Source organism: Ictalurus punctatus, chromosome 10 (genome assembly GCF_001660625.3).
Source record: "Ictalurus punctatus breed USDA103 chromosome 10, Coco_2.0, whole genome shotgun sequence".
NCBI classification, from domain to species: Eukaryota; Metazoa; Chordata; class Actinopteri; order Siluriformes; family Ictaluridae; genus Ictalurus; species Ictalurus punctatus.
This window is the reverse complement of record NC_030425.2, coordinates 26,777,575-26,792,595: the sequence shown is the minus strand read 5'-3', so window position 1 is coordinate 26,792,595 and position 15,021 is coordinate 26,777,575. Positions and strand designations below refer to the sequence as shown.

Here is a 15,021-nt window from a genome sequence, read left to right as displayed (position 1 = left end):
ATCGGCGAAATCGCAATCGCACGAAATTGTTTCGCGCACTCTCGTGCTGTGATGCTTGTTGGGAAACGAGACCTTTTAGTTCGATGCACGTGAATCGAAGGGGGCTTTGGATGAATGTGCGTCGCGATGACGTCGCACGACGCGTCTCGGCCCGAATCTGCGGAAAATCTGCGGTAATTTTGAAAAATCGCAACGATCTGTTTGTAATGTTGTGGAGTTTCCTTGCTTTTGTGTTCATTTCTGTGACTGGAAGATTGCGAAATCCTGGAAATAAATTCAGTGTACCTCCTCAGTACAAATTCTCAGTACAGTATGGATTCGATCGAGTCGATTCACGTGACTAGGCAGACAGGCTAATAGCTATCATTTTCTTATTATAACCTTTGAGTTTCTTCCCACTCATTGTCAGCTTCACTGTTGGCTGGAGATGTTTGCTTGGTGGACTGTTTCTCATTCCAGCAGTGACACCGAGAAATAAAAGCAGCTGAAGCTTTGACATAGGTTTAAAACGTTTACACGTGGAACCTTAATGCTTCCCGGCTTGACATGATGATAGAGATTGCGTAACCTGTTAACCAACATGGAGACAGATGGAAGTCTTTCTAACAGGAGCGTGGCACGCCACACGGGTGGCACAAGGTGGCAGTTGCCACCCGTGAAATAAGCGTCGCCGCATTGTCTCAAATTTGATCTTAAATCGATTTCACTTCTATACTTTTTCGGTGAGATCTGATATTTCTAGACCGTTCATGCAGGCTTAAAGGAAAACTTCACCCTGAACCACGTTTGATGTATTTAGTAAATCCGGCGCTCATTTGTTGGTTGGTGCTGCATCGTCGTTATCTCAAACATAAGGGACCGTGTGCTGGTTTTCATTGCTAGATCCTAAGAAAAAAAAAAAAAAAAACCCAGCAAGAGCTTGTTTTTGAGCTTTACTCAACAAATTCAGCCGGCTTCATATGCGAGGATATATTAATAAGAAATCAAGCGTAGAAGTAGTGTTGACGTTGACGCTTGGCTAGTTAGCACACCGTGAGACGAACACGTTGGCATTGACAGCAGTATTATCATGAAAGTCGAAGCTTTGCAAGCTAATCTGTTTGAGGACAGTGTACAGGAGGACTGCAGACTGAAGTATTAAAGCGTTGCTGAGTCTCTCTCTTTAGGTAGAGAGATAAATCCCACTGCATCACTATCAGCAGGTAGTCAAACGAAATTGTGGGTAATGTACAGTTACAGTAATGTAATGTAACCTGTATGTACAGGGTAATGTACTGTATGAAACCTACGTGTAAACAGATCGACATGTTGACGAAAGACGTTTAAATGTTCCCTTGTGTCAGAATCTCATTCCAAAATAAAACTGTAAGCAGTAAAAAAACAACAACAAAAAAAAGATTTCATTTTGTTACAGCTCCAGGATTCCGGGTTCGATCGTCATCCTCGGGTTATGTTCTGTCCTGAGTTTTGCATGTTCTCCTAGTGTCTGTGTAGGTTTCCTCCGAGTTCTCCGGTTTCCTCCTACACTACATGACCACTACAGATAAAAGTACAGTATGTGATCATTACCTCCATATGAGCTCGTTGAACATCCCATTCCAGGATTGCTGTTATAATAACCTCTACGCTTCCGGGAAGGGTTTCCGCTAGATTCTGTTGAGATTTGTGCTCATTCAGTCACAAAAGCGAGCGCGGGGCGCAATATGCAGGACACTCGAGTTCTTCTGCTTCAATCTTGGCAGAGCATGTCTTCATGGACTTGGAACAGGTTTAGTTTGAGAAGGTTGAAGGGAAATTGCAATGCTAGAGCATACAAAGACATTCTATACAAAGGTGTGCTTCTAACTTTGTGGGGAAAAAAGTTCGAGGAAGAAGACATATTGGGTATGACGGTCAGGGGTGTGCAAATTTTTGGTCATATAGTCTAGTGCATGCCGGTAGGTGGATAGATGACTCTAAATTGTCTCTAGGTGTGAATACGTTTGTGTATGGTGGCCTTGGGCCTTGTACAAGCCCGGTATAGACTCCACATCCACCTCCACTCTGACTAGGATAAAACGCCTCCTCAAGATGAACGAATGAGCATTCATTCTGGGTTTAATCTCTTTACGGTGTATTCTCTCTCCCTCCCAAAAACAAATGTATTTAATTTTAAAATCCTCAACACCATGATGTGTTCTTGGATAACAGTGAGCAACAGACAGCAGCAGCCAAGGCTGAAGTCTTCGAGAGCGCGCCCACGCCCATACAGCGGGGCTCGCGAGCCTTTGCGCCTGCGCACTCGAGGCGTCGGTGTCAAACATGGCTGTGCTTTTGAAGAAAGAAAAATGCTGAATTGTGCTGGAGGACTTGGAAGAAAAAAGAGGCAAACATGGCTAGACTGGCTGACTATTTCATCATCGTTGGATATGACCACGAAAAAACGGGTGAGTTCCTTAAGAAAGTGAAAGAGTGAGAGGAAGAGAGAGTTCATGTTGTGGTTTATGCAGGCCGCCCAGTTTGGGGGCAGCCATAGCTTAGCATAGTTTATCTTAGCATTATCATAACATTTATGTGTATAAAAATGTAAATTGAGGAGTGTGTGTGTGTGAGATGAGTAAACTTTATTAAGGAGGAATGAAATGTTCCGACATTCAGAGAGAACAGAACACACTCCTGGACTTAATATAATTATAATAATATCTACTTCATCAAAAACACTCAAATTAGACATTAGAAAGTTTAGGAACATCTCCAAACAATTAAAAAAAGCGAATTAATGTTAACAAACATGAACGAGAGGAATGTCAACAAACACACAAGCGTTGTTTGTGTCCGTGCGGCGCTCGTGCTCTGTTCTTCAAAACACAAACCGCCACTCAGGCGTCTCGTGCTTGTGTTTATTTCCGGTTTAACGCCGAGTTGTTTTGATTGGGTTATTTAGTTTTAACTGATAATGCACAACACACATTGAGTTTCTGTTCAGGGGAAAAATATACTGGTTTCCATTCCATATCCCAGATCCTGTGTTGTATGGGAAGGGCTGTGTGTATGTGTGCGCGCGCGCGTGTGTGCAGAACTCACGCGCTTCCGCTTGTTGTGGAAACCGGATGCGGTGCTCCAGAACGACAGGAAACAGGAGGGGATTATTACTTGTGATGAGAGCTTGGAAATGCACAATAATGCTGAGCTCATTGCTCACACAGGAACTCCAGTCCCATCTACTGCTTATGTTTCACGCTACATATAACAACACAGTGCACTGTGGAGTTCTGGATTCTGATCAGCAGCAGTGTTGCTGGAAAAGAAGAAGAAAAGTGCTTTAATTAACAGTTACTAACTGTACTACATGTTTACAGTATGTGTGTGAGGAATTACACACGACAGACCCGGCGGTTATATGGAAATAATGCAAGCTCTGGTGGTGTGATGTGGCACAAGGCGCAAGCGGAGTGCCAATGCATCATCCATCTATCCATCTTCTATACTGCTTATCCTTCTTCAGGGTCACGGGGGAACCTGGAGCCTATCCCAGGGAGCATCGGGCACAAGGCGGGGTACACCCTGGACAGGGTGCCAATGCACCATGAAATGCATTATTTTTGCATGACCACCAGGTCTGGAGTGTGTGTCTTTACTTTTCACTGTGTTACATCAATGATTGCAATGTTTAGTTTATCAGTGAACAACATGCTGGACATTTGAACAGTTTAACGCTTGTGTGTCAATTAAAAAAAGTTACACACAGGCCCATAGAGGACAAAAATATCCATGTCAAAAAACTGTCATAGAAATATTATATATTCATATATTTTTCCACTTTCACTGATGTAGGTTTTTAATTTTTAAATTATTATCTTTTTTTTACCAGCATCAGTTCTGTAATATCTCATATACAATAACACATAACGAAGTACATTTGGCTCATGCTTTTCGTAAAAAAATTGCAAAGACTTACGTTGTTATGGTTTCTCTGAGGATTTGTTTATTCAGCGTTTAGGGAAGGAGTCTCCAGCGTCAGCGCTTTGTAACAGTCAGTCAGTAAGGACATTTTGCGGTTTCCCGACCGATATGACTGTTGATCGCTTGTTTCGCAGAAGCTCCACAACATTGAACGTAACTATAATCAGTTAAAAAAAAGTGACTTGAGGTTCTTTATGAATAAAATGTTGGGCCTTTTAAAAAAATCTATCAGTCATTCAGTAAATTTGTGTGTTTGTGTGAGCTGAACTAAAAACGTTTGGAAATGCTGATTTTCTTCGGGAGTAGGTCGGTCACTCGTAAAGTGGTACGTGTGTTCCTGACATGGCTCATTTGCATGTAGTGACGCCCACAGCACTCTATAAAAGGTCAAGGGGACAGACAGATGGGAGCACGAAATGAACAATCAGAGTAAAGGCTGAAAGACGGAAGTGGAAGCTATTTTGACTCACTTCTATACCAATAAAACTTTGTAATAATAATAAATAAGTGCTATATTTTCCATCAGGAGACCGGCCCGTACCACAATGCGGGATTAGTGTCTTTGCTGTTTTCTTGGACTCGACTCGGTGTCTTTCGCACATCACGTTCCAGTCCAGTAGGTTGTTATTTGTTGTTACGCAATATGAAGTCATCTCGCAATATTTGAGATTTAGACGTGTAGTTGCTTGCGTTACGTCTTAGCTATACGTTAACAGCAAGAAAGCAAACTCTGGACACCAAACACGCCTTGGTTGATCATTTAGGGTCAGGAAAAATGTACTCTTTGGATATTCAGCTCGTGTACGTGCGCTCGCCAAATGTTATATCATGTTAGAAGTGAGCCAGAACACTACTGAGCGTTATTAAAATCAGTTGTTTTTCTCTCCGACGCCGAACTCCTCGCCCAAACCGATCCCGGAGTCCTGCTGCCCTGCACATTTCAGTGTGTTTTTTTTCCTTCTTTCACCTCTAAAAAACACTCGGATCAGGTGCGCGGCCTAACAAAGTGAAAATAACAGATTATCCGAGGCAAGGATGCCCCAAGCCCAGGGGTCGGGAACCACCGGTGTACGTTACATAAGCCGTGTCACGGAGTATTTACAGCCGCCTGTTGTTCCAGACTTCACATTCCTGCTAATGATCCATGGATCATTCCAATCCATGGAAAATTCCGTGCGAGATTCTGGCACGGCGGACTAGCTCATGCAAAGAGGATTTTTATCATAATTTTTAAAAAAAAGTCAGGACGGTTGTAAATACAGCAGCCAAGTAAAGTGTCTCAGTGATGCATAGAGCTCAGTCGCTTTAAACGGTCCACCAGGAACTGGACTTCATCCAGGGATTTGACTCAGTAGCCGAGTCCGCAGTGTCCGTTGTGGCACTGATTCTATTGAGTAGGTAAACATTCAGTACGTTTACACGGACAACAATATTCCGATATTAACCCGATTAAGACGGTACTCTGATTAAGAAACTACCATGTAAACAACGATTAAAGTCATACTCAAAGTAAACACAAATCATATTAAGACACGTGGAGTATTCCTGTTTCAGTCGCGACGTGCGCTACAGACATGTACACACCTTAATCACACTATTAACGTCGTGTGAGAGTTTTAACCGCATTTTGAGACGGGACACGTATACACACGGCAGCGCTCAACCGTTTGACGGCAAACGAGAGCACGGCTGCGTCCCAAACCGCGTACTTACCTACTATAGGCCTATAGTAGGAGAAATGCATGCATCTCGGCTACTATATAAACGGTAAGTACGCGGTTTGGGACGCAGACCACGGGTTTAAGCAGTCGTCTATTTGCACGTATTGCGTGACAAACAATTAACCGCACTTGAAGCGTTCGTAAAATTTTTTATTAAAAACACCCAAAACTGTATACGGTACCATAACAAAGACGAACTGTACGTCGATACGCGAATTCCTGGCGGGAACGTCGGACGGCGTGGCGCGGTGACATAATAACGTGTGCTGTTAATCGATCTATGTTCTAGAACACGTAAAACGGGAACATGAAAGGAGTGTTCTAAAAGCGACTCATGTAAACACCTTAATCACAGGATTGTCTTACTCAGAGTAAGGTCAATTAGATTACTGCTGTCCATGTAGTCACTGTCTCTCTAACCCCCTCCCATCCCCCCCAAACCCGATCATAACCTTACGCTCATCAATGACAAACGACTTTCTTGTGTAGAGGGAACGAAATGTTCCCAGCGTCCGTAAGCCTCGCGAGTGGCTCCGCAGCTCGGGATAGCGGTGCTGCCGGACCCGTTAGAAAAGATGGCGTCGACGGCGTTGATGACAAGTGCAGCAGCCATCTCCACTGGTATCTCCATAACGAGGACTGGAAGTGCAGAGCGTTCCGAACGCTGGCCCGAGACATGGGAATAAGCCAAAAATACTCCGAGCGCTTTCACTTATCCAGCAATCAGAAAGAGAATTTTTTTTTAATGGCCACTGTCAACACAGCAACATTAACTTTGGACTTCTTGTAGCTTTGACCTTATCGTAACAGTCCTTCAGTCATTCCAAGACTCACTGTTTTGCTGTTTTCCAGAAAGAGAGACGAAAAAATGAGGCATATTTAAAGAAGACGTGCTTTTTAGGCTTATTTAATCCGCATGCTTTTCGGACACGCGTCTCGCCGTACGCGACTTATCTTGGTGCCTTTATATCGTTGTGTTCCGAGAGTACCCGAAAGCGCTTAAGCTCTGTGAAGACTTCTCAACGTACGTGTAGAGGTACACGATAAAGGAGTACGCGTCAACGCTCACGTCTCGTTACAGACGTCCGCGAGTGGCGTCGTCTTCACTGCGGTTTCAGCGTCCGAGGCTAAATACGTTAACGTTAACGTCATGTGGATCTTTTTCTCTCTCCGCTAAGATCGGGAGACTTTTTTAAAACACTTTTATATGCTGACGTCGGTCTTGAGAAACTGATTATATCTCATGTTCTAGACTCCCGCGTGCGTTTATCTTGCGGAAGTTGGTTTTCGAAGCTCGTCGTCTCGGGGTCGTTTGATACGTAGTGCTAGATCGCGGAAATGCTCTGAATGACAGAAATGCCTGCAGGATCGATTTGGTACAAGGTTAATAAACTGTCAGTAATACGCCTAGGACTTTGTTATCCATGGAAACAAATTATATTTAAATGTTTTAACGATGCACTTCCGTTAAAGAACAGCATCAGTTCCGCAGTATATACTCGCACCGATGGCCGATTCTGGGTTTGTGTGTGGGCGGGGCTAATAATCACAGGTTTTGGTTTCCAAACCGTGACTCGATTACTCAATTCCGTTCGTCACGTCACGCAAAATTGTATGCACTAGCATCGTTCGTTTGCGGTTATTTATTATGCGATCGATATTTCCTGTGTTACTAAAGCTCGAGCGGCACAATAAAAACGCTTTTTTGGACGCACGGCGTGTCATCGTAGAGTAGAGACAGGAAGTAATTGTACAGCCAATCACGCCACGAACCACCGAGACCGCCGTTTTCAACTATGTTCAAACTACGTTTTCATTCATGAAACATTATCGTATCGCTATTACGTTATGTAAAAACGATAGCGCGACAGGTAACGCCGCTGCCCCGTGTTGCCAGGAGTTCGATCCTGAGCCCTGGCGACCGCGCAGCATTCGATTTTATTCCGTGATCGAATCACGCTGGCCCGTACAAGAACGAATTGTGTTAATGCCGCTCGGTTCATTCACGTGCCACCAACGTATGCATTTGAAACACGAATGTAATAAGCTGATATAACGTTCATTACGAATCGGGTCAACAAACTGTGAGCTAAGGAAATCGCGGCGTACCTGCTCACTAAAACGACTAGGAGTAAAACGTACGGTCTGGAAAGATCGTATTTACGAGTTGAACGCACACGAACGCCACCACAAAGTCGGGATTACGAGCGTGGAAACTCGCGATTTTCTTTGGGCTCAGAGTTTCCGAGTTGGGCGTTCCGGTAAGAGATCATGGCGGAATCGATGGATGCAACGTCTGTAGTTGACGATAAATTTGTTGAAATTGAATGCTTACTCATCTCAGAAGCTTCTCGTCTTCTTTGTTCTTCATTTTTCTGGAAGTAGAGGTAAAAAAACCTAGCGGTATTTTATTTATTTATTTTTTGTAGTTAATTAAGAGAAGGTACACCGCCATCTTGCTCCGACCGAAGTAACTTGAACGCACCTGATGTCGTAATTGCCACCGTCGCCTCTGGCTCGCTCATTCGGGATGCGTTTATACCCTGAATTGATATATTTCTGTACCACTCTCCGGGGTTTTCTCGATTAGTAAATCTCTTACAGCGAGGGATTTGGATTCGAGACGCAGATCATGACGACAATCACGACGACGGCAGGAAGTTTGAAAGCGAAACGGATAATAACAAGCCGGGACTTTACGAGGTAAAGAAAACCTAAGTAATCTCGCCTTGTCCGGGTTCCAGGACATGACCGGACATTTTAGCTTACAGCGGTAACATTACAGTCAGAAGACAATCCTAACGTAAGCCAAGCCGACCTGCTCTCACGTTACCGCGTATGTTTCGTGCATGTACAGGTTATACAGATCATTTATTTCGAGAATGCGTCTGTGAGATAAAGAGCAGGGAGGCAACGGCGTGGGCGGATTGGGGAAAGGTTTAAATTCCCATCGCGCATGGCGAGATAAACCGAGGATATATTACACCACACGTTTGGCTATCGTAAAACAGGTTAAGTCTTAAACGTAATCTCTAGACGACGCCTTCATCGCGTTTTAACATCAGGACTGGAAGACATGATCATATGTTAGCTACCCGAGTCGATTCGGTTTTTGTCGTCCACTCATATCAAGGAGATGCAACCCCGAGACTGCGGTTTTGTACATACGCTAGGATAAGAAACGGATGAGGTTTCGCATCTCCCAGCCAGACAGTACAGCCTATTCTGATCCCTTGGTTCCTGCCTAACTTAGTATCATGTTTGATAAAATCTTTATCAAAAACACCTTATATAGAGCCACTAACACTTAGTCGTAATGTTGGGAATCTTCGACGGTGCAAATCTTTTGCGTCGAAACTCCGCCTGCTAATTCGCTTCGCGGGAACAGCGGGAGATCCTTTAACTCTACGTGATTAGCGATAAGAAATGTAGAGATGTATCAGACAAGTCAGGTTGTCTAGTGGAATTACATCACAAATCTAAACTTGCAAAGCTGTTCAAACATTTCTTCTTTTTTTTTTCCTTCCACAACACGAAAGCGACATATCGAATAAAATCAAGTTTTATCGAGTAGAAAATCATGCAAAGGGAATTCTGTCCCCAGAGGGTTGGGGCGATACGACAAAAAAGATCATCTCGCGATACTTGAGGACATTTCTACGATACACGATGCGTACCGGGATATAATTTAGCTCACAAATTTACTACTGTCCGCAAAACTGTAGTAAATTAAAGAATAATAATAATAATAAAAAATTTGCTGATACTTTTCTTTAGGGCTGCAGCTATCGATTATTTTCCTAATCGATTAATCTGACGATTATTTTTGCATGATACCAAGCTGTCGGTGTTGAGTTTAACAGACTATCATCACGACCGCCCGATTTGACTTTAAACAAATCGGTACATGTTAGAAGTGCACGGGAGGAGGAAGAACTTCCTTCTGTATTCAGGTAAGTTATCTGTGCTGCTGATAGATTAGGGTTGCACTGTAAAGGAAAAGACCGCTGATGCATGCTAATAAAATGTCAAACATAAAGTTGCAATTGTGTCTGAGGAAATCTGATCGGAATAACGAAGGTCATCGTTATCGCGAGAAGAGAAATACACAGTACGTACGTTTACGACGCACGTACTGTGTATGAGATGTACTGCATAAATCCACCGATCTGTCTTAACATTAAAACCTCCGGCCTAATATTGTGTAGGTCACCCTCGTGTTACCAAAACAGCTCTGACCCATAGAGGCATGGACTCCACAAGACCTCTGAAGGTGTGCTGTGGTATCTGGAACCAAGACGTTAGCAGCAGATCCTTTTAAGTCCTGTAAGTTGCGAGGTGGGGCCTCCGTGGATCGGACTTGTTTGTCCAGGATATTCCGCAGATTCTCGATCGGATTGAGGTGTGGGGAATTTGGAGGCCGACTCAACACCTTGAACATTGGTCCTGTTCCTCAAACCGTTCCTGAACACTTTTTACAGTGTCTCAGGGCGCATTATCCTGCCGAAAGAGACCGGTGACATTAAGGAATACCGTTGCTTTGAAGGTGTCTATTTGGTCTGCAGCAATATTTAGGTAGGTGGTACGTGTCAAAGAAACATCCACATGAATGCCAGGACCCGAGGTTTCCCAGCAGAACATTACCCAGGGCTTCACGCTGCCTCCGCTGACATGCCTTCTATTTATTGTGGATCCTGGTGCCATCTCTTCCCCAGATAAGCGACACACACACACACACACCCGGCCGTCCATATGATTTAAAAGAAAACGTGATTCATCAGACCAGACCACCTTCTGCCATTGCTCCATGTTCCAGTTCTGATGCTGACGTGCTCGTTGTAGGTGCTTTCGAAGGTGGACAGGAGTCAGCATGGGCGCTCTGAGCGGTCTGACTATGCAGCCCCATACACAGCAAGCTGTGATGCACTGTGTGTTCTGACACCTTTCTATCAGAGCCAGCGTTAACTTTTTCAGCAATTTGTGCTACAGTAGCTCTTCTGTGGGATCGTTCCAGACAGGCTAGCCTTCGCTCCCCAATCAGTGAGCCTTGGGTGTCCATGACCCTGTCACCGGTTCACTGGGTGTCCCTCCTTGGACCACATTTGGTAGATACTAACCCCTGCATACCAGGAACATCCCACAAGACCTGCCGTTTTGGAGATGATCCGACCCGGTCGTCTAGCCATCACGGTTTTGTCCACGTCACAAAATTGCCTGTTTTCCCTCCTTCCTTGGTTCCTTGGTGAAAGAAGAAATATCTTTGTTTTGAAATTGAGGTAGACTCTCAATTCATTTTTTTTTCTTTTGTGTGTGTGTGAAGAATTTAAAGCTGTAATTGAACTTTCCAGTGGATTAAAGACCTTTTGCACGTGAACCATTATTACATTGTAACGTCTGTTGAACGCGTCGTTCGTAAATCTAGAGCGGTGCAGCACATGAACTCGATCTATGTTTAGTTAGTTCAAGCTCTGGATCTGTTCGTATGCTTGGGGAAAAACTGATTTGCTCAAAGCTGGTGACGATAGATACGCTTCAAGTGTCAGGTGTGCGCTGAAGTGTCAGGTGTTTGTTTTGCGCCCACGGACCCGAGGCCGACCGGAGTATTATCTCTCTTCGCTTATCTCTTGGTTCAGGTTGTTTGATTTCACGGCTGACCCCATACAGCTGTATCGAATCATGTCGTAGGTTCACATCACGGCATGCTTTGTTGGCCCGTCAGCCAACAATTTAAATTTTTCCAGCACATGGATATCTTATCGCTTTCTGACATCAAGGATTTGCTAACCGCTGATGCCCTTCATCATAGCAAACATCCTCCTTCGCATGTATATCTCCTTTTATGAAGCACGTTGACATTTTAAACAGCGACCGTGAATACTCCTTGGATTGTACCGAGCACACAGGGGTGAAAAATGAGTCTGATGTGGGGGAATATTTCCAAAAGCCCACATGCGTCGGAGAGATAACGACAAGAGAACGGAGCGATCTAGGAGCAGATAGTCTTAAGCCGCCTCCCGCGTCCCACCTGTCTGTCATACAGTAACGTGCAGCTGATGTAAAAATGCAGCGGATTCCTTTTAAATTGCACGTTCGTCTCTGGTTTTCTGATTTATAGCGAAGATTTGGCCAGTGAGAGCCAAAGGAGAAGAGTTTCTAGCAGGAAAACGGATTGTGCTTCACGTCTGAACTCTTGCTTGTATTTCCAAGCGAACGTGGGCAAAGCGGATACCGTAAAACAGAAAACGTATCGATGTATTTAGTGGGGAACACAAGCCGTGCCGTTATAGGAAAATAATCCACGAGTCACTTTCACCAGTCTGACCTTGCGTTATTTGTCTCGGCACCTTCTCGAAAAATACGTAGGCCCTTGTGATCGCGACGTTTTTTTTTTTTTTTCTCGTAAACTTGCCCCTTCCTGTTATTCCGGTCTTCACTTAATGCAGTTTTATATTCGGACAATTCCAACCGGGAACGTTTAGCGCCGTTTTCTCCGGGTTACAAAGACCCTCCGTGTGGGGTGATGGTGATTATGTTTTGCGTCTGGAATGCTAAGAATTTGTTTTCCTTGAGGCAGAAGTGAGCCTCTTCGGGATTTCCAACATGTGATTCCGGTTAACACGGGCTACGGTTGCGTCGTCATCGCATTCTGTCCGAAAGCCGAGGACCGACTCGAGGCTCGGAGATTAGTCTGTCCACGCCTTCGCGAAGTGTCCTTCGGAGGTCAGGTGATCGAGGAGTCGCTGACAGATCGCCCGACGGGTACGCCGCTACAAGCCGCTAGGCCTTGCACTGGTGGCATGAGACTTGCTTATATAACCATAGTGGCCTAAATTCCTCTCTTTAGATCCGAGTACTGTTTTCTTTCCTCTTACTGTCTGTGATAATCTCATTGTCCACGCAGCAAAGCAAATCTGATTTTCCTAAATCCAATTAAGGTGCTTTCACACTTGCATTTTTCTCATTATTACACGGAAACCACAGACCAGAGCTCCTTTTTGTGCTGATCTGAAAAAACACATCTTATCAGTTTTTATTGTTCTCAGTCTTTGCATAAGAATGTGTATGCGTATGTTTTTATTTGTTTTTTTGTGTAAGGCAGCCCAAACTTTACGCTTTCCAAACCTTTCAGGAAGCGTCGATTTTCTTCTGGCAGTGTGTACGAAGAACTTGCGTACGTTGATCACACGTAAAGTGCAGAGCATGTTTCAGACACTTTTAGCTTTTAGCGACGGCCACAAAACTCCATATAAGGTAAAGTACTCTAAGACGTGAAAGCACGAAATGACAACTAAATGGCTATACCAGTTTACGGATAAATACCTTCATGTCCAATTTAGGTGTGTTGTTATTTTTAGCTACATTGTCAACATTGGAATATTGGCAGTGAAACATTTTTCGCCCGCACTTCGCCCTCTGTGTTTGTATTTTTCTCACTTGATTTCCAAACTGCGACCTGATTGGTCAGGAGCGAAAAAAACACTTGACGACATTTTTTTCAGACTTTCAATGGCAGCAAGTATCAAATAGCAAGTGGGTACATTACACATTACCTGTGAACAAATGTTTGTTTGTTTTGTTTGGACTCTAGTTATGTTTTCTCACATTTCCAGAATTGGTTGTTATGGTAATGACGTAGACATGAGCACACTGAATATGCCCGGGCATGCAAAAATGTACTTTTCAAGATTTTGCTGTGGGCAAGATCTAATTGCGTTTATGTTGTTGTTCTCGCTGTTTCACCTTCAGGCTGGTGTAAAAATCGTCTCTTTTAGTTATAAACAAAAAAAATTTCAGTCCGGTCTCTTTAGATGTAAAATACAAAATGAAATCAAGTTTCTTTTGGTATAAATAAAAATTTTTTTGAAGTCTATTTTGGTGTAAACAAAAAAAAATTCAGTCAAGTCTCTCTAGATGTAAACAGATAATTAAACCATATCTTTACATGTAAACAAAAATTTCTTCAAGTCTCTTCAGATGTAAACAAGAAAATTCAATCAACTCTCTTTAGATGTAAACAAAAAAAACAGTCAAGTCTCTCTAGATGTGAACAGAATTTTTTTGTCAAGTCTCTTTACAGTTTTTTCAAGTCTTTAGATTAAAACAAAAAATTCATTTGTCTCTTTAGACGTAAAGAAAAAATCAGTCGTTTCTTTAGATGTAAACAAAACATTCAATTCTCTCTTTAGTAGTAAACAAAAAAGTAAATCAAGATTCTTTACATGTAAACAAAAAATGAATTGTGCCAGTGGTAGCTCAGTGGTTAAGAGGTCGGTCTACTGATCGGAAGGTTGTGAGTTCAAACCCCAGCACTGCCAAGGTACCACTGTTGGGCCCTTCAGCAAGGCCCTTAACCCTCAACTGCTCAGATGTGTAAGTGAGATAAATGTAAGTCGCTCGGGAAAAGCGAATCCGCCGAATTCCATAAATGTTTAAAAAAAAATTATTTTTAAAAAAATGTTACCGGATTGGTTTAAACTGGTTCCTTCTTTTTCCTGTCTGTTATCCACCATTTATTTGTGTTATTTATAACAACACATGACCGGTGTAGATGTTTTGTGTCCCTTTTATTGCCGTCCAATAAAAAATGATATACAGACATATTTACAGTATTAAAGGCTGTAAAACTTTGTATTCTGACATCCCTTTTCAATCACACTTGATAACATGTATTAACAGAATCTAACTTCTGGACCAGTACCTCACACCATTTCAATTACCTCAGCCTTCTTTCTTTCTCTCTTTTTTTTGTTTTGTTTTGTTCTTGTCGCCTGTTTTTCTCTGGTCTGACGAATTAAAAGGCTCTGAATTGTCTCTGTGGTCTTATTTGGGTGCTCTTTCTTGGCCCTGTCCGCTCCCTCTATCCTTTTTAGTCAAAGGATTTGTCTTCTTTTGTGTTATTTTGGACTTTAAAGGGTTTTAAGAAAGAGAAGCATGTTCACAGGGTTATAATTTAGCAGAGGGCAATGTGGTGATTTTCAGTGACTGTAGCCAGACGTTTTCGAGGTAAAACTGTAAAAGTACAAGCAAGGAAACAGTCAGGACGAATAAGAAGGATTTCAACATCATATTAACGTACCAAGGATGCGGTTTTCAGGACAAATGACCGTTCGAACGTTTCAAAGTGTTATCCGAACGTGACGCGTTAGGCAACAGCGTGCCAGGCGTGTGTGAAGGAGATATTTTTAACCTTTTTACTCTTGTACAAGCTTGTAATTTATCGTGAACGATTCTGGCTCTGTGATCCCTCTGAGTCACCTCGTGATAATCCGTACTTTAACCTCCCTCCGCATTCACATCATGATTTAATACAATTCCTTACGCAAAGCTGAAACTTCCAGCTTTCACTTTTCAAGTTTCA

The 15,021-nt window shown here is 43.1% G+C and overlaps 1 protein-coding gene across 4 annotated transcripts in view; it reads left to right on the top strand.

Moving 5' to 3' along the window:
- Positions 1 to 2,267: 2,267 nt before the first annotated feature.
- The window catches only part of sbf2 (SET binding factor 2), a 124,156-nt gene continuing 111,402 nt past the window's right edge, over positions 2,268 to 15,021 (top strand). For all 4 annotated transcript variants that reach the window (XM_047157933.2, XM_047157934.2, XM_017478116.3 and 1 more), the window contains exon 1: positions 2,268 to 2,426. In XM_047157933.2, coding sequence (XP_047013889.1) covers positions 2,372 to 2,426 — 55 coding nt within the window. In that variant the 5' untranslated portion in view covers positions 2,268 to 2,371. The remainder of the gene's footprint in view (positions 2,427 to 15,021) is intronic.